The sequence below is a fragment of the Misgurnus anguillicaudatus genome, chromosome 22 (assembly GCF_027580225.2).
Source record: "Misgurnus anguillicaudatus chromosome 22, ASM2758022v2, whole genome shotgun sequence".
Classification (NCBI taxonomy): domain Eukaryota; kingdom Metazoa; phylum Chordata; class Actinopteri; order Cypriniformes; family Cobitidae; genus Misgurnus; species Misgurnus anguillicaudatus.
In genome coordinates, this window is record NC_073358.2 from 36,653,215 (window position 1) to 36,677,826 (window position 24,612).

Sequence of the window (24,612 nt, forward strand, 5' to 3'; positions counted from 1 at the left end):
TAACAAGCCAAAAAACCCAAAAATAAGTTTTTATAAGCTGTCGAGCCGTAAAACCCAGCCTTTAAGGAGAAAAAAAGTGGATCGCCGACAACTAGTGGCGCAGTTCTATTAATAGTAGTATATGAAAAGTTGCCTGTTTCCACTTTTGTGTCTTTAATAGCTCGTTTTCTGGTGTCGACAGCTTATAAAAACGTATTTCTGGGTTTTTTGGCTTGTTAGCTGTACATCTTGTCACACAGCAGCTTTTAGACATTATTCTGTTTTTGTTATAAGCCAAAAATGACAAGGGGGCAGCCTCTAACAATACAAAGTCAATGGAGACGGATGGATTGTTTTCCCCGGTGGGCATGGTTTTCAGGTTATGACGCGCTGTGCTCTGTCTCTATAGTTAATGTCAGGACAATATTGATTTTGTCCTGTGAACAGGAACGTGTTAAAACATGGTGCTTTACCTTTTATTATAAAATGGTAACTCGTCTGCATACAATAATGAAGTGTGCATAAATCGCTAGATACTCTCTGTGCCATATAAATACAACCAAGTGCTATTTAGCTTACATGCAAGGTGCATAGTGGGTACATTTTTACAGACTGCTGGCGACTGTTTGTAGTATGCTGATCAGCTCCTGATCAGTGTTGGCTTTTTAAATCGACACTGTAAAATGTTTGTATGGGTGAGACTAAACATGCAACGACATCTTTCCTAAACTAAATAAGAAACACTCAGTGCCAAGACAAAACACGTCCATATTCATGAGGGCAGATAGATCTTAACAACAGACACTTCAGTTGCTATCGGATATGGAGATGAGCTGGTTGTCTTTTTTCAGTTGAAGAGATGGAGAATAATTAAGAGGATGGCAGATGTAGGAAAGACAATTTATTGGGATAAAAAAGATATTTGTGAATATTTGAAACAATAACCAAGGTATAATAACTGGTATAAACTTGATTAATGACTAATTGATTAATCTGTGCCTAGCGGTTAGCAGCCATGTTCTGACACATTGAGGTGTTGTGCTTATGGGAGACACAGGTTTGTGTCTGGCTTGCGCTGGGTACTCAAATTTTTCTATCTTCCATATCTCTCTCCTTTCCTCTTATCCCATCTTTTTCCGATTTTGTCAGTACATTTTTTTGTTAATTAGAAACCAAATAATACTGACAGTGACATTATAACATCACACTGATTTTGAAGTTTGAGCTTTTGCCACTTTTATTAATAAGAAAGTGGGAGACTTTAAGGGGGGGGGGGAGGTGAGGTAAATACAAAAGCCAGGTTTAAACTCATGTCTTCCATTAAAGGAAAACACAACCGTTTTTAACATTTTACTATGTTCTTACCTCAACCTAAATGAACCAATACACACCCATCCATCCTCAATGCGTGCACCCAATCCCTGTACAGCGTGTCAGCATTTAGCTAACCCCATCCATTCCCCAGGATTCAAACAGGGATGAATCCAGAAGCCATCAAACACCTCCATGCCTTCCCCATTCAAAGACTGCCACACGAGCAGCCACACGAGTAAGCATGGTGGCACAAAACAAAACGTGACGATTTTTTAGGTGGACGAAAAATTTTGAGCGAGTGGGAGTAGTCAGGAGTGATGATGTTACTGCGCGCCGAGGTTGAAGTGTTGCAAACTAAGTGCTCTTCTGCCATACAATATAGTTCTCATTTTTTATCTGCTTAAAAAACACCAAGTTTTGTTTTGTGCCACCATACACACTCGTGCAACCACTCACGCAACAGTCCCCAAACAGGAAAAACATGGAGGTGTTCGATGGCTCCCAAACACATCCCCGCCCGGATCCCAAGGAACCAATGGGGCCAGGCCAAATGCCAACACATTCACGCCACGCTGCACAAAGAACAAGTGCACGCACCGAAAAATGATAGGTGTGTATCAATTTGTCCAAGTTGAGGCAAGAACATAGCAAAATATTGAAAAACAGTGGTTTTAAAGGTTTTCCTTTACAGCATCAACAAGCAAAGTGTCAGAGCAAAAACTACCTGCTACAGTAGATCCTTTTTCCAACCTTAACATCATCTAAAAGCTTTTCTTTTCAGTTGTCAACACTGTCATACACTTCAAATTTGTACTGAACGCCATTCTCCTCTTGCAAGCCTGTGGGAACAGCCGGGAATCTGACGGGAAAGAGAAACAAGAAGATACAATAAGACATCTGCTATTTTTGCCAAGATTGATTTTACAGGTAAAGCCCATGTCTAATTTTGACTGTGCCATTTTAACCACTATCAAATGGTAGACCGGAGCAGAATAATACCAAAAGGTCATAATACAAATGACACAAAAGATCAAATATCAAATCAACAAACATTCTGTTGGTCTTTTGTTAGATGAAGTAGCAGTGATGAAACCTGTTACCATTATGTGTGCATTAACTACCCTAAAGTTTAAACGCTTAGTGTGTGCCTGAGAGATGTGACATTTGGTGCAGTCCACCTTTGATGCTAGATGCCACTTTTACATAACAAGAGGGTTATTTCCTCATTGAACTCTCTTCACAATTCTCACTGGATGTGCAATACAGAACACGTCTGTTCCAGTGCCAATAAATCCATTAATGCTTGTTCATTCAAGGACAAAACCAGAATATTCCTAAACAAATGTACAAAAGGTTGTGCCTTATAAATGAAACTGCTGCAAACAGTGCAGACTGCAGAGTTTCACCCTTGCTTGTTTTCAAAGCACTTTACTACCATCCTAAATTGATTCTTAAATATATATGTTGATGCTGCAGTACAGTATATCTATATATTCCAGTATCAGAACTTAAAAATAAACAATTTAGTCGTCACTTATTCATTTATGTCATTTAAAATCTGTACAACCAGTTTTAAATGATGTATACAACTGGAGAGCTCAAAATAATACTTTAATGCAAAGTTGGTGTACCAGTTCACTTCTTAAACAGAATGTTTAACAGAAAACCTCACTGCTTTTGTTTTATGTCTGTAATGTTTACTTAAAGCAGTGCTTCTCAAATAGTGGGGTGGGACCCCCAGGGGGGGCTCGAAGCAACACCAAGGGGGGGCGCGCGAGACCCCGGGGAAAATAATTTTTCAGGAAGTGATTTTTTGCATCGTCACTTAAAGACATTACACCCCAATCACGCTGATAAGCCGCTTGTGTTTATTATTATTATTTATTGATTATATTTAATTTAATTTTTCAGTATCAAATGGTCAAAAAATATTATACTTTAAATAAGGATTGATTTTTTTATTTCAGGCAAATTGATGCATTTTAAGTCTTTTCTGTTACAGACTAAAAAAAAATGTTAATAAAGTTATTCTTTGTTGTAAGTTGATGGATATTTCTTTTTTTGTGTTTTCTCAATGTTAATAAGGATACAATGTTTTGCAGATGTGTCATATTATAGACAAATTATACTATTTACAGTCGCAGCGGAGAGTTGGGGGGGGGCGCAAAATGTTTACCTCTTCCTAGGGGGGGGGGGGGTGGTGGAGGGTGCGTGACAGAAAATAATTGAGAAGCACTGACTTAAAGAGAGTTTATCCCAAAATAAAAAGTAGCTAAAAAAGCCAGCATATTATTTAAAATAACTGTGTTTGATAACAATAAAGTCATATACACCTGACCTAGGATGACTTTGGGGGGGGGGTAGAATATATGAAGAGTTTGTTTCCAAAACACAATAAATCCATTTTGACTAATTTTGTTTTCTATACAAAAAGTGACGAGATAAAAACACTATTTTCTGTTACAAACTTTCACATAGCATCTTTAGGTTATAACAACATTAAAAAAATCTAATCTATAATTTGATTTTCAAAGATTTATTATAAAAACTTTTTTTCTTCAAAATGCTATATTTGGAACACCCTCATTGCTCAACTGTTTTGACAGCGATCAGGTGTAAAATGTTTTGGTCCTGCTCGATTTTCATTGACTTCGAGTAAAATAATGGAAAGTTTTTCATAAAATCCCTTGGGGTCAATGTGTTAGCATGACAGAAGCTTGATGCTGTCGGGAGAACAAGCAACAGCCGGCATTTTTCCTTCGCCCAAGTGCCTCTCATGTAAATTATTCGATTTTGATGGCTTACGTTTCTTCCCCGCCACAGAAAAACACCACAGGTTTAACAATGCCATCAAAAGTATTATTTTGTTTTTGTTTGTTTGTTGATCACAAAATACAAAGTAGATGAGGGAAACTAGGATTCCGTGTGTATTCAACGCACCGCCATTGTTGTTTACAATGCGTGGAATGGTGCCCTGTGATTTGTTAAACGGATGTATTGCATTCTGCAGAGAAGGAGGACTGGCGTTTATTGTGGTGTGGAAAAAAAGGGAGAAAATGTGACAGAATAACACTGCGGATATCGGATTTTGCGTAACATTAAGAATTTACTTTTTTAATAGTGACCAGATACAATACCGATTTTGGTGGTACCAATATTTTTTTAAATGCCGTTTATTCCGTTTTGGAACTCTTCATATGATAATTTCCATTTTGGGGGGAACTAGGAATACTTAAAAGCCTATTATGTTTTCATTAGCTTTTAAAATAAAGTATTTATTAAGATATATTTTAAGTACTAAATATATGTAAAACAGTAATATAACATTTTGCTGTGGTATCAAAACTGATATTGAGTATCCGCTTGTTAAGTCACGAAGTAAGGATTAATGTTTCCGGGTTAATTTCCTTCGACTAATTTCAATAGAGGATCCTATTTTAAAAAGCTGTTTATGAGCACTCATTCATATAACACATTTAAGGCTCACAAAATCACAGACAGCAATACTGCCCTACAAAGGCAAAAGGCAGTAACTTCATTTTTGGTCAAAAATTACTTATTGATATTTTTGAGACATTCAAGACCTCCTTTATTATTTGCATTAGTATCTTGAATAAATTGTATGTTTTTTCGAGAAAATAAAAATGAAGAAATTAACTGACAACTGAAACTCACTGTAAGTCTAAACTTTAAAGTCATTTTTCTCATTTTCACACTCTAGCGAGTTAGGGTCTTTTGCCTTTGTAGGGCAGAATATATTAAGACCAGAGTTCATGTCTGGTCATCTCAGATTTTGTTATGGAGATAAAAAGGTGGGTTTTTGGAAGTTTTATAATATGATACGAGTGTATATTACTGTGTTTGTTTTGTTTTGTTTTGTTTCCTTATAGCATTTGAGATTGGTTGAACCTACAAGCGATACATGACGTCAGACTTAACAAGCGAATTGTGAAATGTTGGTATTGTGACAACCCTATATGCAACTATAGCTCTATGAAGTGGACAAAACACTGTATGAGCACTCACTCAGGCAAAAGCTTGTACTTGTCCATGTTAATATCTGGCAAAAACGTGTCGCAGTCAAACTGTTTGAGGACCCGTGTTACAAAAAGACGCCTGGAACCCGGGCTCTCCATCACCTCCTGCAGAACACAACAGACAAACATATTTTCTCCGGTTATGTTGTACAAGATATCAAAAGATTGATGTATGATGCTGAAGGACCATCCTTGGAGTCTTTTGTACAGTTTACCTTGAGGCAGTTTCCATAACAACTGGTTATACAGAGATGGGCTGATCTGACTAACGCAATGCTTTCGCTGAGGCATTACTGTTGTATAGGCGAGTGTATGATGTTACAGACATGTGAAACAGGCAATTTTACCCTCAATATCTTATAATATGACAAACTACAGGCAGACTTAACTTTTAAGACCTAGATGAGAACAGATGATTGAAGTACATGAAGATATCAGTGATGGAAAGATTTAGCTGATCTAAACTCATCCAATTATGCATCATAACATAACATTATACAACAATAACATGCAAGACATAATCTGTGAATGGCTGTATTTGCTGATGAATCTTTTCTTAATCCTTAGTTTCATGTTTATGTATGTTATATTCTTTAAGTGAAATTATTATGCAAATACAATAGAGAGAGCTTATAACAGAAGAGTCATATCAGATTTTCTGCAAATTTAGTGCATTTATATTTTTCTCTTTTATTTTGTGTTTCCCTAACAGACATGACAGACCTTTCACCAACCTTGTACAAAGCGCTGCCTCCAATTATCCAAACCAGGTCCACTTGTTTTTCGAGCTCAGGGCTGTCCAATAGACTGAGGGCCGAAGTAAAGTCTGAAGCAAGATAGTGAGCTCCCTCTGGGGCTGTCCTGTGAGCGGGTGATAGAAAATAGACATGTTTGAACTTTTAGTTAGCAAAAACTAACTAAACTAAAAAAGCAAAAACTTTTTAAAGGTTACTTCAGTTCTCTGCTGAGTACTATGTTGATTCTGTTCTTTAGGGGTCTGTTTGATGCTGGAATAGAGAACCACGTCTTTCTGCCCATTATGACTGCATTCTTTTTCCCTGTCATGTGATACACACAAATACAATTAAAATGGAAGTGAATAATACAATGTTTTAGTTAAGTTTATAACACCCGAAAAAAATGTGGCAAAGATGTAAATTGTACCGTGGCCAAGTGCAAAACCAAAAAACAAATCTAAAAAATCAAAACAACAAATTAAAAACACAAATGCAAATCTAAAAACAAAATAATGAATCAGAAAACAAAATAACAAATTAGAAAACACAACAAATCTTTTTTTTTACACTCAGGAACATTTATTTTGAACATGAAAAATATGAACACAACAACAAAGCTTTTACTGAATTGTTACTGCTGATTGGACAAGACCTCTGTCAATCAAAATCAACACACATACACTACTTGCTTTACTAAACTCATTCTATTTTGGGAAATTATAAATAGGGGTGGGTTGATACCACTTTTGCCATTATCGATAAGATTTCGATACCTGAACATTGAATATTACCCACGCACGCACACAAACAAACAAACAAACAAACAAACACACACACACAAAATCAGGAGAATATCATGTAAAACTAGGGCTGGGCATAGATTCATCTAGATTAATCTCATACAAAATAAAAGTACTTTTTTGCATAACATATGAGTTTGTGCTGTGTGTATTTATTATGTAGGCTATATATAAATACACACACATTCATGTATGTATTTAAGAAACATTTACATGTGCATATATATTTATTTATATTTTTATATATTCTATATAGACCCCTTCACGGTTCACGTCACAGGCTGTTCCCACTGCGCATGTCGGGGTCAGAAAAGTCATTACAGCTGATTGAGTTGCGTATTATTCGGTATCGTCAAAAATGCCTACTTACGTCGTGGGCTGTGAAAATCGCACGAGGTCTTCCGTTAAGTTTTCGCGATTCATGCAGAATCTCAAAAACAAAAAAATACAACATTTGCGTCTGCAAGCAATTAACGTGCAGACTGGGACAATGCAAAGATCAAAGAGGCTTGTGTTTGTAGTGCTCACTTCATTTGAGGTAAGTCATCATTTTTCAGCACTGTTAGATTAAATTATAAAGCCTAAATGGTAGGAACAGTTCGACCCCGTGCTGCGCGCGCACCCGATAATCATTCAATGTTTACAAACCTTGAAGGGGTCTATTATATATATATAAATAAAAAACGATATATAAATAAAAAAAAACTTGTGTGTGGACATACGACTGAGCAAATAAATAGTCCAAGTATTTAATTGCGCAACTGTCACAGCATGAAAGACTTGCTGTGACAATGCCGAGTTGCACAACAGTGCGTATGCGCATCCTGGGAGAACAATGATGTACTTGAATCATCCTGTGCTTTCTGCGCTTCCGGGGCGCAGGATAATGTGCTTAAAGCATCTTCGCACTGATCTTGTTTATACTAGGCACCTAGTGTATTGTATTCATCCAGCGGCGACTTTTTAATCAGATTTTTAAAATACGGTTATTGTGTGTGTGTGTTTGTGTATGACGCGTTTAATTCTCCGCTACTCCAGTGAATTAACTCCGCGAGCACCACACTATTCAGTTTTGTGACCTTAAATATCTTCATATATGCATTTGTTTTTCGCATAAAGCTGAAGATTGTCTTACTTTACATGTTCAACACAGCATTTCTGTCACTGCTAAAAAAATGGTTAAAATACAGATAATGTCTGGTTAACATGATCTCCGCTTGCAACCTCCATTAACACGAGGTAAATTGTTTTCTGTCGCGTCTTTTAAAACAAAATATTTTTGCACAGGAACGTCAGAAAGATGGGATAATTTCAAGCCACAGTAAGGGTAATACATAGTGTATTTACACGTGCATACTGTGGTAGCAGATGTACTGTAGTGCTTTCGGTTCATCTTGATTGACAGAGGTATCGTCCAATCAGCAATAACATTCCATTCCCGCAAATAGCTAGCTTTTCCGGTCTGTCGTCCTGTTAGCTCGCTACTCAACGTCAGACAGAGGCAATGTGGTATCGGACACTTTTAACAAGAACGAAGTCCAGTTAGGTTGTACTTTTCAATCATTGACAATACTTGAATAACAAATGTACAAAGGTGAATGCTGACATTTATTTGCATACTGAAGATTAACTTTATTATAATAAAAAAGGTTTTCTCAGCCCATAGTAATGGTTAACACTGTTCAACTCTTAGGATATACTGTCTAGAGAAGTCATCAGGTTGTCACGAGACTGTGACCTCTGTTATACTGTCAAACCTTTTGCTATTAGATTTGAGGATCAAAGTTCGTTTTGCACGGTTTTTTATCATTAGCTCGTATATAGATTTTCAAGTTCATACAGTGAAACGTTAGTATTACAGAACATGGTGGAAGAAAGTACATGCAGTGAAAGCACCCAGGATGGGAAGGAGCTGAGGACTGACAAAAATGAACACACTGTGGAACATGTTGCTCCAGAATCGATCGTCCTCGAAAAAAAGGAAGACCCGGAAGCCCAAACGCCAAAGTCCAGCACATGGATATGGTCAGTTGTTTACCTTTGCTTCTATGGCTTCATGGTTCAGCTGAAGCCCGGAGAGCCGTTTATCACGCCATACCTGCTCAGTACAGAGAAGAACTTCACTACAGAACAGGTCACCAATGAAATTAACCCTGTCCTCTCATATTCCTATATGGCAGTGTTGGTGCCAGTATTTCTGCTGACAGATTACCTGCGCTATAAACCTGTACTGATTCTTCAGAGCTTGAGTCATGTTTCCATCTGGCTCTTGCTGCTTTTGGGCACATCATTGCTGGAAATGCAGTTTATGGAGTTTTTCTATGGCATCACCATGGCTGCTCGTGTGGCCTACTCGTCTTACATCTTCTCCCTGGTGCCACCCACTGTATACCAACGTGCAGCCGGCTACTCCCGCTCCTCGGTGCTCATGGGAGTCTTCACAAGCTCTGTGTTAGGTCAGTTGTGTGTGTCAGTGGGTGGTGTGTCATACAGGACGCTCAGTGCAGTATCTCTGGGGTTTGTTACTTTTGGATTGCTGCTGTCCTTCTGTCTGCCATGGCCTAAACGCAGCCTGTTTTTTAACCGAACTCGCCTGGAGGCTGAGAGGAAGGATGCAGCCCAGTCAGAACTGATTAAAATGAAACCTTGTGAGAAGGATGACATTGTGGCAGCCACTCCTTCCTGGAGGACTTCGCTATTTGTCCAGATGCTGAAAGAGTTAAGGAACGTCGTGAAAGTACCTAGTTTAAGGCTGTGGAGCTTGTGGTGGGTGTTTAACTCCACTGGTTACTACTTGGTTGTGTTTTATGTGCACATACTGTGGAACAAAGTGTATCCTGCCATAGAGAAAAAGCATGTCTACAATGGAGCTGTTGAAGCTGCCTCTACATTATTAGGGGCAGTTGCATCCTTTATAGCAGGCTATGTAAAAATAAGATGGAATCTTTGGGCCGAGCTGGTGATTGGATTTATAACCGCAGCACAGGCCGGTCTACTCCTCCTCATGGGCACAACTGATAATATTTGGGTTTGCTATGTGGCATACGCCATGTTTAAAGGTTTCTACCAGTTCTTGGTTCCTATTGCCATTTTTCAGATTGCATCCTCTCTCGATAAAGCATTGTGTGCTTTAGTATTTGGAGTTAATACTTTTCTTGGGACAATTCTTAAGACAATCATCACCATCATTGTAGTAGATAAAAGGGGATTGGCCTTAAATGTTCATTCTCAGTTTTTTGTTTATTGTTTTTATTTTACCTTGTTGACACTGATTTATGTGTGCTGTGGTGCCTGGGTCATCACACGTCATTACCGTAATCGGAGAGCAGCGGAGGGGCAAACAGAATTGGCCATGGCCGCTGACTCAGTCATACAGCAGTAGCTGCTGGTGAGGCGCATAATGGAACCAGTATTAAGGAATGAGATTTTAATGAACTCCATAGGGGTATTTTCCTTATTTTGACCAATTTAAAATCTCTTCAAAAAATATGATTATTAGTTTAAGTAGTGTTGGTTTTATTGTTTATTTTATGTTAATCCTGTTGTTAGAGGTCTAAGAAGTGATCGACATAAACTAAAAGTGTATTAACAAAATTGGCTAATATAATGGTATGTCAAAGGAAAATCTCAGAATAAGCTCTTTTTTACTAATTGTTCTTGGTTTAATTGTCTGTCATTTAAAAGGTAGTCTTTACTAGAGAAATAAAGATTGCAAGTAAAAAAGGCATTTTGTTTTTAGCTTTGCCTTTGTGTTTTTAATTTGTTGTTTATTTTTACATTTGTCGTTTTGCTTTGCACTTCTCAGCCACCGTAGGTATGAAAGTTGAACAAATTAACATGTTATTACCTTCCACTGAAGGGGTCATGGTCATCCTCTGAAAGTGCTTGAATTCATTACTGTAAAGGTACAGGAAACATTGAAAGTCAAGGTGCGTGGTCACTATTGAACAAGTTGACTTGCTTTGGGTTAAAGGTTTGGAATATGCTCTCCTTTATCAGTTACATTTTGCATTTTCATGTGCTGAAATACGCTGAATATGATTGCTGACTGAAATTGACTCCAGAACAAAGGTCTAGGTCAAACTACAATAGATTAGTAACGTTATTTAGAGAGTTGTTGACAGATGCATTTTACAAAAAAATCATTATTTTTGTAATCCTTTGTATTTTTGGTCTATTTTATTCATTTGTAAATAGCCGAAATACTATATAGCAAATGGGAGCCAAATACAACTGAATCTTTTAACATGCTGAAGCAACATTAGCTTGACAGTTAGCAACAAATAAAACGATAGGTTTAAAACTCCCTCACCTCAGTCTTATTGGGTGCCATGGTAGATTTCCATTTTTCCCTATTCCCATGTCGGGACAAACTGCAACAATACAGTTAAGTAGTCGAGACATACTTGTGTGAAATTAAACGAGTGACTGTAAACACGAGCCGTCTTCCTCCCGCCAGCAGATTTACAAATCCTGCTACGTCAAACGTTTTGCTCATGAATATGAATTACGTAAGTGACGTACGCTTAAAGATACAAGGCGTGTTCGACTTCATGCAGCGCTGCGCAGATCCATCGGGCTCTGACGTCAGAGTATCGCGAGAACGATGAGTATAAATTTGCAGCGCACAGAGAGCGTACAGTCAGACGCCTTATCCAACGCCACAATTGCATTTAAATATTTTATTAGTAGCGAGATTTTTTGTATGAGTACTGATTTTGAACACTGAATAAATAAATGCAAACATGATTTGTATTGAGTACAAGAGTTTTACACGAGTTATTTATTTTCAAGTGACATTCAAGGTAGCAATATTAAAAACAGCAGATGGCTGTGATGTTTAGCTTCACGTTTTAGCATTAGATAATAAAAAGGTGACACAAAAAAACACACAAATATGATTTTGAACAGTAATGGCAAATTCATAAATATTAAGCAATTTTGTGACATCAGCACAGAAAGGTGCTATATAAACACATTTTACTGTGCATTAAATATGCATATAATTAAACTAAATGCATTTGTAATATAACATTAGCTTTAAGTGCATACATTTCATGAAAATCATGCTTCTTTGGTAAGGCTTCTATGTAATAAAAATGACTTTGTCACACGTAAAAGACACACAACAAACAGAAATATAACTCAACGTACTCCTTTTAAATAAGGTAGACTGCGGTGTCAGTGCAACTCCATTTCAGTCTCAGCATGCTTTGTCTATCCCACCTCATGTCCATGTTATTTGCAGTGTATGGCGCCTCCTTTTGGCTTTTCTTTGTAACTTTGTGATATTGGCTAGAGTCATTGCCCAGCAGCCACTTAAATCTAACGTAGTCATGCGCATACAGGTATTTACAATATGAACTACTGTGTCCATGGTAATATCTGACCGGTTCAGGCTAACAGATTTAAGGCAGTGGAGCGGGGGGCTGTCTAATGCACCAACAGGTTTGGCCGGATGGTTCAGTACAAGTTTGAATACAGGGTCCAATCGACAGGGAACAGCAATAAGTGAGAGCTTCTGAAGGAGTGAAGCACCTCTGATCAATGCCCACAGCACCCCCTTCAGAGACCTCCAACATAGTGGAGGCTTCATCCGTTGTTCATCCGTGGAAAAACTGTTGGGATAATTTAATAAAAAGTTATTAAATCAGGAGAATAGAGACACAGTATCATTATTTACATTTAACTTACTTTAGTGTCAAAGAGCGGAGGTGTGGAATACATGGAAGATTAGAAAAAAGGTCTTCTTCTGCAACTTCCTCCTCTTCCTCATCATCTTCCTCCAAGTTAGTGTTGGGTGGGTCTAAATGAATAGTGAGAGAGGTGAGTCTTGGACAGGCACGAATGAGCTCCAGGAAAGGAGTGTGTCCATCAGCTTTAATCCCTTCCAGGGTGAGAGAGAGCAGGTGAGAGCCTGCAGCTTGAAGAGCTGGGACTAGATCAGACAATAGTCCACCAAACTGAAGAGAAAGACAACGTAGCTGGCCAGAAAACCTACCAAGACCTCTGGCTAAAACCGTTGCTTGTTGGAAGCTGTCTGCATTATCTTGGAGACAGTCCAATGACAGGGCACACAGATCCGGGCAGATTTTTCCTACTCCATCCAAGGTTTCGAGAGACACTCCTTGTACATCCCTAAGACATGTTGTCATAGTTTCTCTTCCGTTATAATTTCTGCATCTACATCCATCTTTTACATAACCTTCTTTTGAAATTCCCATACATCTATTTAGCTCAGCGTCATCACCGTCTTTCTGTCTTACCTCATCGCTCTGACTTTCCTCTAATGACAACCATTCGTCCATTTTTTCTTCTAAAGTTAAACTCCCCGCTCCATCTGTGCACTGTAAGCTGCTGTCTTTCAAACAATCTTCCTGTATCCTCTTAACCCATAAGTCTTTAAGGCACAGCACCCCTTCTCGACCAGTGAACTCCTCGGTCACCTCAAAGTTCCTGTTTTGTATGAGAACACAAGCCTGTCCCAATCCCTCTATTGCCAACCTCTGAAGTTTGGGTAAGCCAAGCAGGAGGAATGCAACAGCAGCCACCGCATCGCCCTCACTGTCTGCCAAACAGATATCCATAGCAAGCAGACTGCTTAAAATCTTTTCAAACATCTTGTTTGGTTCTTCTCGGCAGCCCAGGGGAAGCAGGCCTGCAGGGGGGAGATGCAGGCATCGTGACACATCCAGATGTTTTAGCTTAGGGAACTGACGGGCCACCACAGATATTACTCTCTGATCACAAAGGGTTCCAGCCAGGGAGAGGGAGGTGAGACGGTGTAGGCCACCCAGCAGCTCACAAAGCATTGAGGATGATACATTTTGTGCACCACTGAGATCCAGAGACTGAAGATTCTGTGTATAACAGAGGCAAGTCAGTCAACAAAGTGGTAATCAACAGCTGTGTGCATTTTCAATGGTATTTATGAAAAAGGTGGAGTATGAAATGAGTACATTACAGTGTTTTCTTAGTAGATGATTGCTAATAAGGTGCTTTGCTATCACAGGTAAAATCTGAATTTTATAAATAGGGGTGCACAGGGTTAGTTGTAAAACAGACTGTTTACATTGTTGTACAAGGTTAAGCGTTTTGTTTTTCCTGTATTTTTTTTTCCACTTTTTTTAATTATTGGAAACGTATCATGTTTTTCCAGAGAGTTATTGATGAAAGAGTCTTTTGGTGGCATGAAAGTAAATTTTTTCATCATATGTTTTTTTTGGTTTCTAAGTTGGGTGTGAAAGATACCAAATCCAATGCTATGTCATATTAATCAGTGTCTTGTTGACTAAAACATAGCATTAGCAATTTTTGTAAATTGTAACTCTATGTTACAACTAACCCCTCAGCACTTACGATATAAAAACAGCTAATGTTAGTGTAATTCTTGCCATTGTTTTAAATAGGCTACACACGAATGATTGCTGGCTGCCAACAAAATAAATGTGCCTGTCTTATCAAAAATCGTGTGTCAAATTTATTTTTGTTCATATTTAATATTGATTGATTAAGGTCACATCAAACATTGAAATCATAATGAAATGAATGGCTAAAATCAGACTTTGAAGCTCATCATCTCAGAATTTGATTTTGACTGGGTCACATGTTCTGTCATAATTGTGCTGCTTTTTCTCACATATTTAGACATTTGTATCCATTTATAATTGAACTATTGTTAGAAAAGGCTGGGTGAATGAATACAGTGTGGATATCTGTCTATTTTAGACAGATATATAAACAATATCCACTTTAAGTATATAGACAAAATAATAGTATTGAAATATTTGCATGCAAACTTCATTTTTAGCAAGTGTTACAAGTAACCCCCTGCCTGTTACAATTAACCCCATCTATGGGGTAAGTTGTAACGTTTGCACTTCTGAAAGCTTTGGTGTGCACGGTTAAAATCAAACTTTGATGACTTTTAAGAATTTGGTATTTGCTATTAAAAATTTTCTGAGATTTTTTATTTGTGCAAGGTGCTTGAAAAGTACTAAAGTAATAGAGGTGTCTGTGTTAAACCTGGCATCGTATCTGGATAAGAGAGCAAAGGTTGGCATTGACAAGGCTGCATGCCGATGCGAGAGAAAGACAGGTCAGCTGAGGTAGGAGGAGGAGATGGAGGGCGGCACGTGTCAACAGATTCCTCGAGGACAAGATACACAAAAGCTCATCCAGCAACTCAGCCGCTGAAAGAGAAACATTCACATCGGATATCAGTGTAGTCTTCGATCTGAGTATCATCTATTGGACAATTTATTTTATATGCAAACACTCAAAGATATTTACACCTGCACTAGTGTTGCAAAAACTCACGTAGTAAACTGAAGGGACCCATGACGTGTCTGAAGAAATATTGATCCATGTATTTTTGGGCATAATCTTTAACCCACATCTCCTTCATGTTCTCAGCTAGGCTTTGGAGACAAAGTCCAACCAGTGTGGAAGGGTTGTCGTTGTCCCCATCCTGAGTCCATTCATTCCTGCGCTTTTTCTTCCTCTGCCGTTCTCTGTCCAGCGTGGGCTCGATTTGCCGAAACAAGGGCATATTTTACTCCAGATGATACTGGGATAAAAAAGACAACACATTCATGAACAATATAAAGCAAAAATGGCCAACTTTGGCCACACCTTTGTGTGGTAATTGCACAATTCACATAGTCTTATTCTCATAGAAAGAAACATATTAAGCATATACACACTTTAAGGAAATATACAATATAACAACAATTTACTGCGTAACAGTCAATACAGTAAATACTTAACTTTAAAGCTCAAGTGTTAGAGTAATACAATGTATGTTAAAAAATGTACATTGTACATGCAAGTTATAAAAATGAATTCCACAAAAACTGTAAATAACCACGAACAATAACTGATTTCGTTTTGTAATAAGTCTTACCACGTTTGCTGAGCCTTGTTGTGATTATTTCAAGTTTTTCAACACTACATACAGTAACGTTACAGTCCATTCAGATATGGAGCTGCCCAAAATGTGACGTCACGGAATTTAATCGCTGTTAAAATAAACAAAATAAATACTTTGCTCAAACACAGGGAGCCTTGAACTAATTGTGTAGTTTCACGATTTTGACTAATTCTGTACCAAAGTAAAGCTTCCGTGCTGTTTATTGCCAACCGATCTTGTACTATTCCTCCTCTTCCTGTATGAAGTAAATCAATGTGAATCAGTGTCCGTGTCGCACGAGCGCCACCTGCTGATTTGAAGCTTCGTGGATTAACATTTTCATGGAAACGGATAGCCTATATCCTTCTATATCTTTGTCTAACATATGGTCTATTCACAATTAGTTTGTGATACCAAACAAAGTCAAAGAAATCCACCTTAAAATCCTTCATAATTTTTACCCCTGCAAGTTATTTTTTATCTAAATTTATGGATATTCACCCATAATGCTCTTTTTGTGGTTCTGAAAATAATTTGGTGATTCATTAGTTTTTTTAAATGTCCTTTTACAATAACATTTTGGAATGAAATTTCAAGGTTGATCTTTACATCCTTTAATAACCTTATTGACATCACTGAAGAAATGGTCCTGTTTTGTCATGTAACACTGGTTCTGGTAACACTGGTTAAACAATGGTATTAAAATCCTGCTTGGAAAAGGTCATATTCATAATCATAAGTGTAAAGTTACAGCCTCAAAACCAAATTTTATTGCATTTTGCTACGAATTAAAAAGTTTAGCTGAATCCCTATGTAAATTATAGCAAAACAAAAATGCAGTTAAAACATACCAGGTTTTAAATAAGGTTTTGCATTACCTGTAAATTGAGATATAATCTTTAGATGAGCTTTCCTACCCGCTACTTGAGTCAAAAAATACTAATTTTTTTTGTCTATGTATGTAATTTTTTAAAATGTTTTTTAGTTATCATTTAGTTTTTTAATTTATTCTAAATCCCTTGTAACAGATTGTTTGTTCTTATTCATTGTATAATACTATTTTTTCAAATGTTACCGGCATAATGTTAATGAAAAAAACATTTTCACACACTGACTTCTGCTAAGTGAGCCAAATGTTTAGAAAGTGTTTTAATTGTCTTATTTTATCTTATTTTAAATGATAAATTATTTTAAGTCATTTTGAAGCTCCCTTGTAGATTATGAAGGGAGAGCTCACTCACAGGCCTATGTTTGTGACTGCAACTCAGACAGTGGTCGATAAACTTTTAAGTACAACATTTATTTTTAGGAATTTTTATTTTTAAAATAACAAGAATATGTGAGAAAATTATGCTAATGAATACAATATATGGAATATATTATACAATGTGTAAAACAAATGTTTGTACTGAATACACACAATACATAATACACAAAATATAAAACTAACAATTAAAAAAAATATTTGTCTGTAAAAGTAGTAAAATCAAACCAGCAGCTATATCACCCGTAGCCCAAGACTGGTTGCCCAATGAAGCTAAGTAGGGTTGAGCACTTAACAGTCTGTGGTTGAGCCTGGTCAGTACTTGGATGGAAGGCTTCTTGGAAAAACCCGATTGCTGCTGGCAGAGGTCTTAGTGAGACTGTGGTCTGTGTAGATCCATAGTGATGAAGACAGACACTATACTGTAAAAGCACCGTCCTTCGGATAAGATGTTAAACTGAGGTCTTGACTCTGTGTGGTTGTTAAAAATCCAAGGATGTCTTTCGAAAAAAGAGTAGGGGTGTGCCCTGCATATGTAAATCGCCTTGAACGATGCAGAAAAGCACTATATAAATGTAACAAATTATTATTATTATTATTATCATGATTAAAATCTTGGCTTTTACTGTTTTATTTCATTTATTCTATATCGCTTTATAGTTAAAAACTAGAATATTTCATACTGTTGCATCTTTCCCCCTGCGTTCATAAGCTTTTATTTTAGTGCATTTCATTGAAGAGTCCATGTGTGCCATATGGTATGTCCACTGGAACTTCTGCCCGTCCCAGCTCTGTGAAGGTCTTGGCATCAAGGACAAGAAGGAAACTGCTCTTTTTCTAAATGAAGTTACACAACATTATACTTGTAATAACTGAATTTTTAGACAGTAAAGAAATAAAGAAATCATATGTATTATAACTGTACTCATCATTTTGCCACCAAATACAAAGCCAATATTTCTAGAAGCCTAAATAGCATCATGACATAACATGGCCTGTAACATTGGACTCACCTCTCTTGGTGTGATGACTACAGACATGACCACACCATCATCCTCATCCTTAGCATCAGGTGCTGGAACAAACATTGGCTCTGATGGGAACATGCCAGGATGGCGCCATACCTACAAACAACATGACAGATCTCAAGAAGCTCAATATTCAGGGTAAAAAAGAAGCTCAAACCCATTATTACAGTAAAATAAATGGGATAAGCCCTTAAATAGGCTTTATGTGACTGTTCCAAAATATTACTATAACCATACAAACCTTTAGCTTCTTTCCTTCTAGATCCATCTTAAGCAGAGAGTCTCCAAAAAAGTGTCTAAAGCCACAGGCGTAGAAGTACCGATATGGTCGAGCATTGTAGTAAGTGTAGTTTATCTGTGGGAACTCAAGACTACCATACTGCAACAGGTCATCACTGTAAAGGTCTTCATGAGTGAGGAACACCTGTTATTATCAAAAGAAAGACTTTAAACTGTTATTCAATAAAAATGCTGTATTATAGTATTCGACATGCAAACATTATCTATCTTACATACTCCAGTTTCAGTCTTTACAGCAGTTGCTGTAGTGTACTGTAAAGTGATGAGATTCTGGTCGTTAGGATCATTTTCCTTTACGTCCAGTGGCAGCACATATCGGCGTGGTAAGTTTGTTGTACACAAAGAGTTGTAGAGCTAGAGAAACGAAAAGATACACATTGCATCAAAAAACTGATGATGCACAGTAATGATGAAAATATTTTGAGCAAAAGTCTTACAAATTACCGTATCAAGTTTCTCCCCACATCCCTGATTAAGGTTCTCCATTGTGAAGTCACCAATCACACTGCCATCATCTCCACAGCACATGTCCATAATCAAATATCCATTAGCCTCATATGCATTAATCTGGTGGAGGGTAAACATCGCACTGCAGTAATATTTTGTCTTGATGAGCTGCAGAATGAAACATGCATGGATGAATATAAGAGGTGAAGCAATAGGATGCGTCAATTAAAGTGCTCACATTTAAAGCATAAATCACGTGCCTGGCCGGTGTGTCGGTTTACCACATGGAAGATAGTCTCTAGTTCTGGGTTCCAGGACATGATCTTATGAAAACTCTTTCCAGCAATTCTATACAGCATAAATTTCAGCAGTTCTAGTTTGATTGGCTGCTCAATGAAGACAATGTAATTCTCAGACATGGCTGCAGAGAAAAGTACAGTAAACAGAAAATAAGCTTCAAAATGAACAAAAACAAGTGTTTGGAGAAAAAAAAATTCTTGTTATTTGCTTGTTAGTGAATAGATTATGAATAGATTATAATATGTACACTGTATCATACAATATACAGTGTGAGATTTCATGTCAACATAATATGCTTAAGAATTCTTTAAGATTAAAGACATAAAAGTCTGAAAAAGCAGAGTTTCAAAAAAGCCCCTCATCTAAAAAACTAAATATAGCAAACAAATAAACTCACCAAAACTGTGGTAGTAAGATGGTTTTCTGGGGTCAGAAGCTGGAATAGAGCAGAGAATCTCAGCACCAGACAGATCAGCCTCATCATTCTGTCCCACACCTGGAGGAACTCTGAAGATATGGTAGAGGAAGCCTTTGAAAAGCATAAGGGATATTTTAAAGACAAACGTCAAAGAGAAATGAGTTTACATTGTTTGATTAATAAAAGATGAATTATAAGTCAGGTGTCCCACCTCTTCGACCATACGAGTTTCCTATGTTATAAGTTGCTCCTTCACGGTCATAGTGTGGATGAGCCGTTGCTGCATTAATGGCAATATATTTCGACCAATCCACCTTTCAAACCCAATTGACAATAAAACAATCAGTCAGAGCAATCTCATTTCTAATAGAAATTTCTCATTTATGTTATATAACTAATACATAACCAATACCTTTTCTTTTGTTTCCAGGGTTGTAGGGTCAATTCTGCGCATGAAGTTGGTCTCCGTGCTTACGTAAAAATCTCCTTTGTATTTGACAAAGTTCACTCCTGCATTATCAGTTGCCTCTGTTAACCAAAAAAAGATTGAATACTTAATCAGATGAATCTTAAAGTGGACTTTAAGATGTAAAATAAATATTTGGTGTCCCCAGAATATGTATGTGAAGTTCTAGCTCAATATACCATATAGATTATTTATTATAACATGTTTAAATTGCTACTTTGTAAGTGTGATAAAAAATGTGCCGTTTCTGGGTGTGTCCTTTTAAATGCAAATGAGCTGATCTCTGCACATGGCAGTGCCATTGTTAGATTAAGGGGCGGTATTATCCCCTTCTGACATCACAAGAGGAGCCAAATTTCAATGACCTATTTTTTCACATGCTCGCATAGAATGGTTTACCAAAACTAAGATACTGGGTTGTTCTTTTTCACATTTTTTAGGTTGATAGAAGAACTGGGGACCCAATTAAACCACTTAAACATGAAAAAGTCAGATTTTCATTATATCTCCCCTTTAAATAATCATGTCTTGGTGATGACTACACTGCAGTTGCACATTCTGATCTTATCATCATAGATATTTCTGATGTAGTTATTTTGTTCAAATGCTTGATCAGCATTTGATTCTTACTTGGAATCTGAAAGCGCGAGAAGAACCGAGCGAAGATGTTCTTGCATGGGTCAGGCATCGCCAGGGTGCCAAATTCAGACACCACAATTCGGTTCTTCTCTAAGTTCTGCACATAAGAGTCACTGCGCAGGAATTGGCTGCTGTAGGTCACCTGACCATCTTTAATGTGGAAACGATGCATCAAGGCCATGCCATCAAACCAATGGGTGAATCTGAGGAAGAGGAAAAGAAAGATAACATATTGTAATAAATAAAAACAACCTAACATCATGAAGACTGAGGACCCTTTTAATTTCAGGTTTGCTGTAATAGTTATTTGGTCGTCTTACTTGCTTTCACCAAACTCAAATTTTCCAGGCCCGTTTCTGAGGAAGCTGCCATTGATCCAGGATGGTATTTCTCCTTTGATGATTGTACTGATGGGGTCTGGAGTCTCCTCCACAGTGGTCACAAGAGGACTTATAGACTCCAGACCACTGGCAGATGGCCGTTTTTTGTTAGCTGAGAGAAAAAAACACACCATGTTACAAAAATTATTAGACAGTATTGGTAGAGTTCTGAAGGACACCAAAGAAAAGCATCCTGACCACATTAGACAAGTAGGTTCGATTCTCATGGCCAATAGGAAGCAGTTGCCCAGGCACTGCAGTAAATTGTTGTGTGTGTGTGTTCACTACTCACTGGAATGGTGTAATTAAATGCAGAGGTCATATTTTGACAATTAAAAAGAACCGTTATATCATACTTTACCAAAAACATACAATGTGTCTAAAATAGCCCCTATAAAATGCACTATTTTCGAAAACAGATATGTGTAGTTCGAAATTACTGTAGATCAGGGGTCTTCAACGTTTTTTGGGTCGGGGACCCCTTAGATGAGAGAGGCATGGAGCAGGGACCCCCTAATACTAAATGTGTAAAACAGAGATATTTAAGTAAGCAGTAAGGTACGAGAGGCTGCCTTTTCGTATTAGGCACAACGCAAAGTGAAGTAAAGTACAACTATTGACCAATCAGAATCAAGGACTGGAACTATTTTATAAATAGAAACAAACCATATTGTCACACAGCCATACTATATTAACATGCATAATTTTTTTTGTTAAAGTAGATTTAGTTTTTATATTAATATAATAATAATAATAATAATATAATATTATTTTAAGGTATTTGCAGTGTAATATATTTTCATTTTACTGTGAATTGGACAAGTGCTTTCAGTTTATAAAGATGACTGATCATGGTGAATGACACAAAGACTGTCTATTCTGGTGGAGATGGAGGTTGTGCTACTTTATAATTCTGAGGTCTGTTGCCTTTTCTCGTGTATCATCATTGTCACGAGTTTGAGTAACGCAGGTTTATTTTCTGTATAGCTTCATAACAGACTCAGGAGAACAACATGCAACGAGTCCGCGCGCATCTCTTTGTGGCAACTTTTTAAGAGGCGGACTTCAACCTGACTATGAATCTTGCACAAAGAACCATCGCGGCGCGCGTTTCATTCGTTTTTAAATGCGAGCGATAGTTTTGTCACAGTTTAAAATGCCGACGCGGTGTGGTGTCATTTGCCTGTTGAATTAGCGCTTTAAATCTGAACCGCGTGAAACAGCCGTCCAAGTTCAGAAATAAATATAGATGAGACAATGTCGCACTGATTCTAAAAATGACATTCTGAAAGAAAGACACACATAAGATTTACCTGTTTTATGATGACTTTTCTGTCGCTATTGCTGCTTCCTGAGTGGACATTTATAATCTTTAGATATTTATTTTAGTCCGCTGTCTAAACTGAACGCGCGCCTTCAAACCTATGCGGCCACGCACGTGCACAACTTAAAGGGGACATGTAACATTTTGTACATATATTTTATGTTTTAAGCAAAAAATAGCTTGTCGTTAAACATCATTTGGCGGACCCCCTGCAGTTCCGTCACGGACCCCCTGGGGGCCGCGGACCCCCGGTTGAAGACCCATGCTGTAGATCATCAAGTGCGCTCAATCAATCCCATGATGCCCTGCAATAATGATGGCTAGGAGCTATTCTTCCTTGTAAGGCTTGCGACTAACAAAATCCAGCGTCTCCTGTTTTCATCGTGTCCCTAATGTTAGTTTTTTTGTTCCCATATTTGTCACGATTTGTTTTTAGTTAGCCAGGAAAGTTTTCTTTAGAGAAATAGAACGTTATTTTTAGGTTAGTTTAAAAATAACCACCCTGCGACATTATGGGAAAATTATTTTATGGTTCCAAAAAAAAAAACCAAAAATAACCATTGAAGAATGTTCTGCAGAAGTTATTTTTAGGTTATTTTAAAAACATCCACCTTGCAACATTATGGGAACGTTGTTTTATAGTTCCCCCCGTATGAGCCACCGTCCTGCAACGTTATGGAAACGTTATTTTATGGTTGCAAAAAAAAAAGAAAACCTACAAAGAACCCTAAAAATATCCAAAAAACTAGCGGTAGGGGAACGTTCTGTGTTTGCTAGGATGGCGATGATTTCGGACACGGACACGTAGAAGGTAAGCGAAGGCAAACACGAGCTCTTGGCCAACAGCACAATGCTGCGTTAAGTACAGTATACTTTTCAAGCGATCTTAACGGAATTACGCAAGATCAAGTCCTTGCGTAGAGTAGGCTTCATGCATTTTGTTAAAATACTTTAATATCAGGATTTGAAGTTCCGTCTTATAAAAAGCACAGCGCACTGTAGCCTACTGCATTTAACAGTTATTATCACATCTGGTGCGCACAGTTTGGGACAATCAAATAAAATATTACCAAAAAGTCCAAACTCTGTCTAGATTAACGTTACATTGAATTAGCTTAACTTTTGTAATTTAGTTAAACAAGACCACGATAAACGAAAAATATGGTTTGAAAAATACTGTGCGAATGAAGCAAACTTCAGAAGAGGATGATCAATCGATTAACGTTAAACCCTGATTTAAGACCATAACAAGTGATTACCGAAAGTCTTACCTGACACTTCATGTGATGGATTCTGTGATGGCATGACTGCAGATGTTTCTTTGCAATGAAACTGTGGTGTTTTATTCTGAATCCCAGAGCAAGTAAAAAAACAATAGGATGCTGCAAAGACGTTTTCGTAAACACATGACGAGGTGGGTTGAGCTAATATTAGCCTACGAACAAACTGAACTTTGATCAGAGCAATGTCACTTTGAAGTTTGTGTATTACAGCAAGTAGAACTGTTGCTTTATTTAGTTAAAAAAGCTAGACCAAAATAGCTAATAATGAGTTAATTTTTATGGATTTCACTGAAAAGGCACTTTAAGTATTATGTAATGATTAAAAGACATTGTAAATGCAGTGTTTTATGTTTTTCCATTATTCTAAATAGTAACAGTCTAACGGATATAAACACATAAAGCCCAATATTAGCAATAAAACACACGTGGGGCTGTGTTAAAAGACTATGCAAACAGTGGGCAATCATATTTAGGGACAATCTGAATTGTACAAAACATGACAGAAATAAATTCATGTGCTTGGTCGTGAAAATCAAATCAAGTCCTATAAAATTTCAGAGATTATTAACTCACTTTATATTATGTTTTTTATGTGATAGCAAAATGCTGACAACTAAGTGTTGTCAGCTAAGGTTCCTCCATGTTCAGTAAAGAATAGATAAAAGTTTATTGATTTACTCAAACCTATGATGAATTGCAAACAATGAGAAAGCAGTGCTACACAATGCCACTTTGCTTTGTTACTTAAAACGTTCTATTGCTAAATTTGTCCATCATGTGTTCAGTAAAGGAAAATGTCACGAGAAAGCATTACTAATCACTATACCAATTTGCTTTGTTTTGTGGGTGCCTTTGTATTTATACAACATTGATTCTGTTATATAGATGCAATTAAAGCCACTCTTGAGAAGTTTTCATGCTTAAGTGTAATTTTTAGCTGTGGTAAGAACGAAAATATATCCATCTCATTTTAACATCACATACA

General features: G+C 37.3%; 4 protein-coding genes across 5 annotated transcripts; 1 reads left to right on the forward strand and 3 right to left on the reverse strand.

The window, feature by feature from the left end:
- Nucleotides 1–865: 865 nt before the first annotated feature.
- On the reverse strand, nt 866–11,376 carry dhfr (dihydrofolate reductase). Its single transcript, XM_055199123.2, has 6 exons — nt 11,180–11,376; nt 10,715–10,764; nt 6,283–6,388; nt 6,065–6,191; nt 5,320–5,435; nt 866–2,152 (listed from the first exon to the last, which is right to left on the reverse strand). The coding sequence occupies exons 1-6, from the start codon at nt 11,269–11,271 to the stop codon at nt 2,071–2,073; spliced, it is 573 nt and encodes a 190-aa protein (XP_055055098.1). The 5' UTR covers nt 11,272–11,376; the 3' UTR covers nt 866–2,070.
- On the forward strand, nt 7,851–10,594 carry slc19a1 (solute carrier family 19 member 1). The gene has a single exon (XM_055199119.2). It carries the CDS (start codon nt 8,732–8,734, stop codon nt 10,247–10,249), a length of 1,518 nt encoding a protein of 505 aa, XP_055055094.2. The 5' UTR covers nt 7,851–8,731; the 3' UTR covers nt 10,250–10,594.
- Nucleotides 11,377–11,616: 240 nt separating the features above from the next.
- LOC129440058 (uncharacterized) lies at nt 11,617–16,101 on the reverse strand. Its single transcript, XM_055199109.2, has 5 exons — nt 15,773–16,101; nt 15,187–15,436; nt 14,893–15,059; nt 12,562–13,727; nt 11,617–12,485 (listed from the first exon to the last, which is right to left on the reverse strand). The coding sequence occupies exons 2-5, from the start codon at nt 15,416–15,418 to the stop codon at nt 12,095–12,097; spliced, it is 1,956 nt and encodes a 651-aa protein (XP_055055084.2). The 5' UTR covers nt 15,419–15,436; nt 15,773–16,101; the 3' UTR covers nt 11,617–12,094.
- A 975-nt stretch (nt 16,102–17,076) lies between these two features.
- Nucleotides 17,077–23,775, reverse strand: bco2l (beta-carotene 15, 15-dioxygenase 2, like). 2 transcript variants are annotated; one of them, XM_055199113.2, is made up of 13 exons: nt 23,616–23,775; nt 20,961–21,132; nt 20,632–20,843; nt 19,948–20,063; nt 19,747–19,849; nt 19,515–19,646; nt 19,078–19,238; nt 18,815–18,985; nt 18,587–18,724; nt 18,312–18,494; nt 18,056–18,166; nt 17,726–17,879; nt 17,077–17,607 (listed from the first exon to the last, which is right to left on the reverse strand). In XM_055199113.2, exons 1-12 carry the CDS (start codon nt 23,647–23,649, stop codon nt 17,763–17,765), a joined length of 1,650 nt encoding a protein of 549 aa, XP_055055088.2. In that variant the 5' UTR covers nt 23,650–23,775; the 3' UTR covers nt 17,077–17,607; nt 17,726–17,762. The 2 variants fall into 2 exon arrangements, with proteins under 2 accessions (XP_055055088.2, XP_055055087.2); XM_055199112.2 differs by having other exon boundaries at nt 17,077–17,879; nt 23,616–23,774.
- Nucleotides 23,776–24,612: the final 837 nt, after the last annotated feature.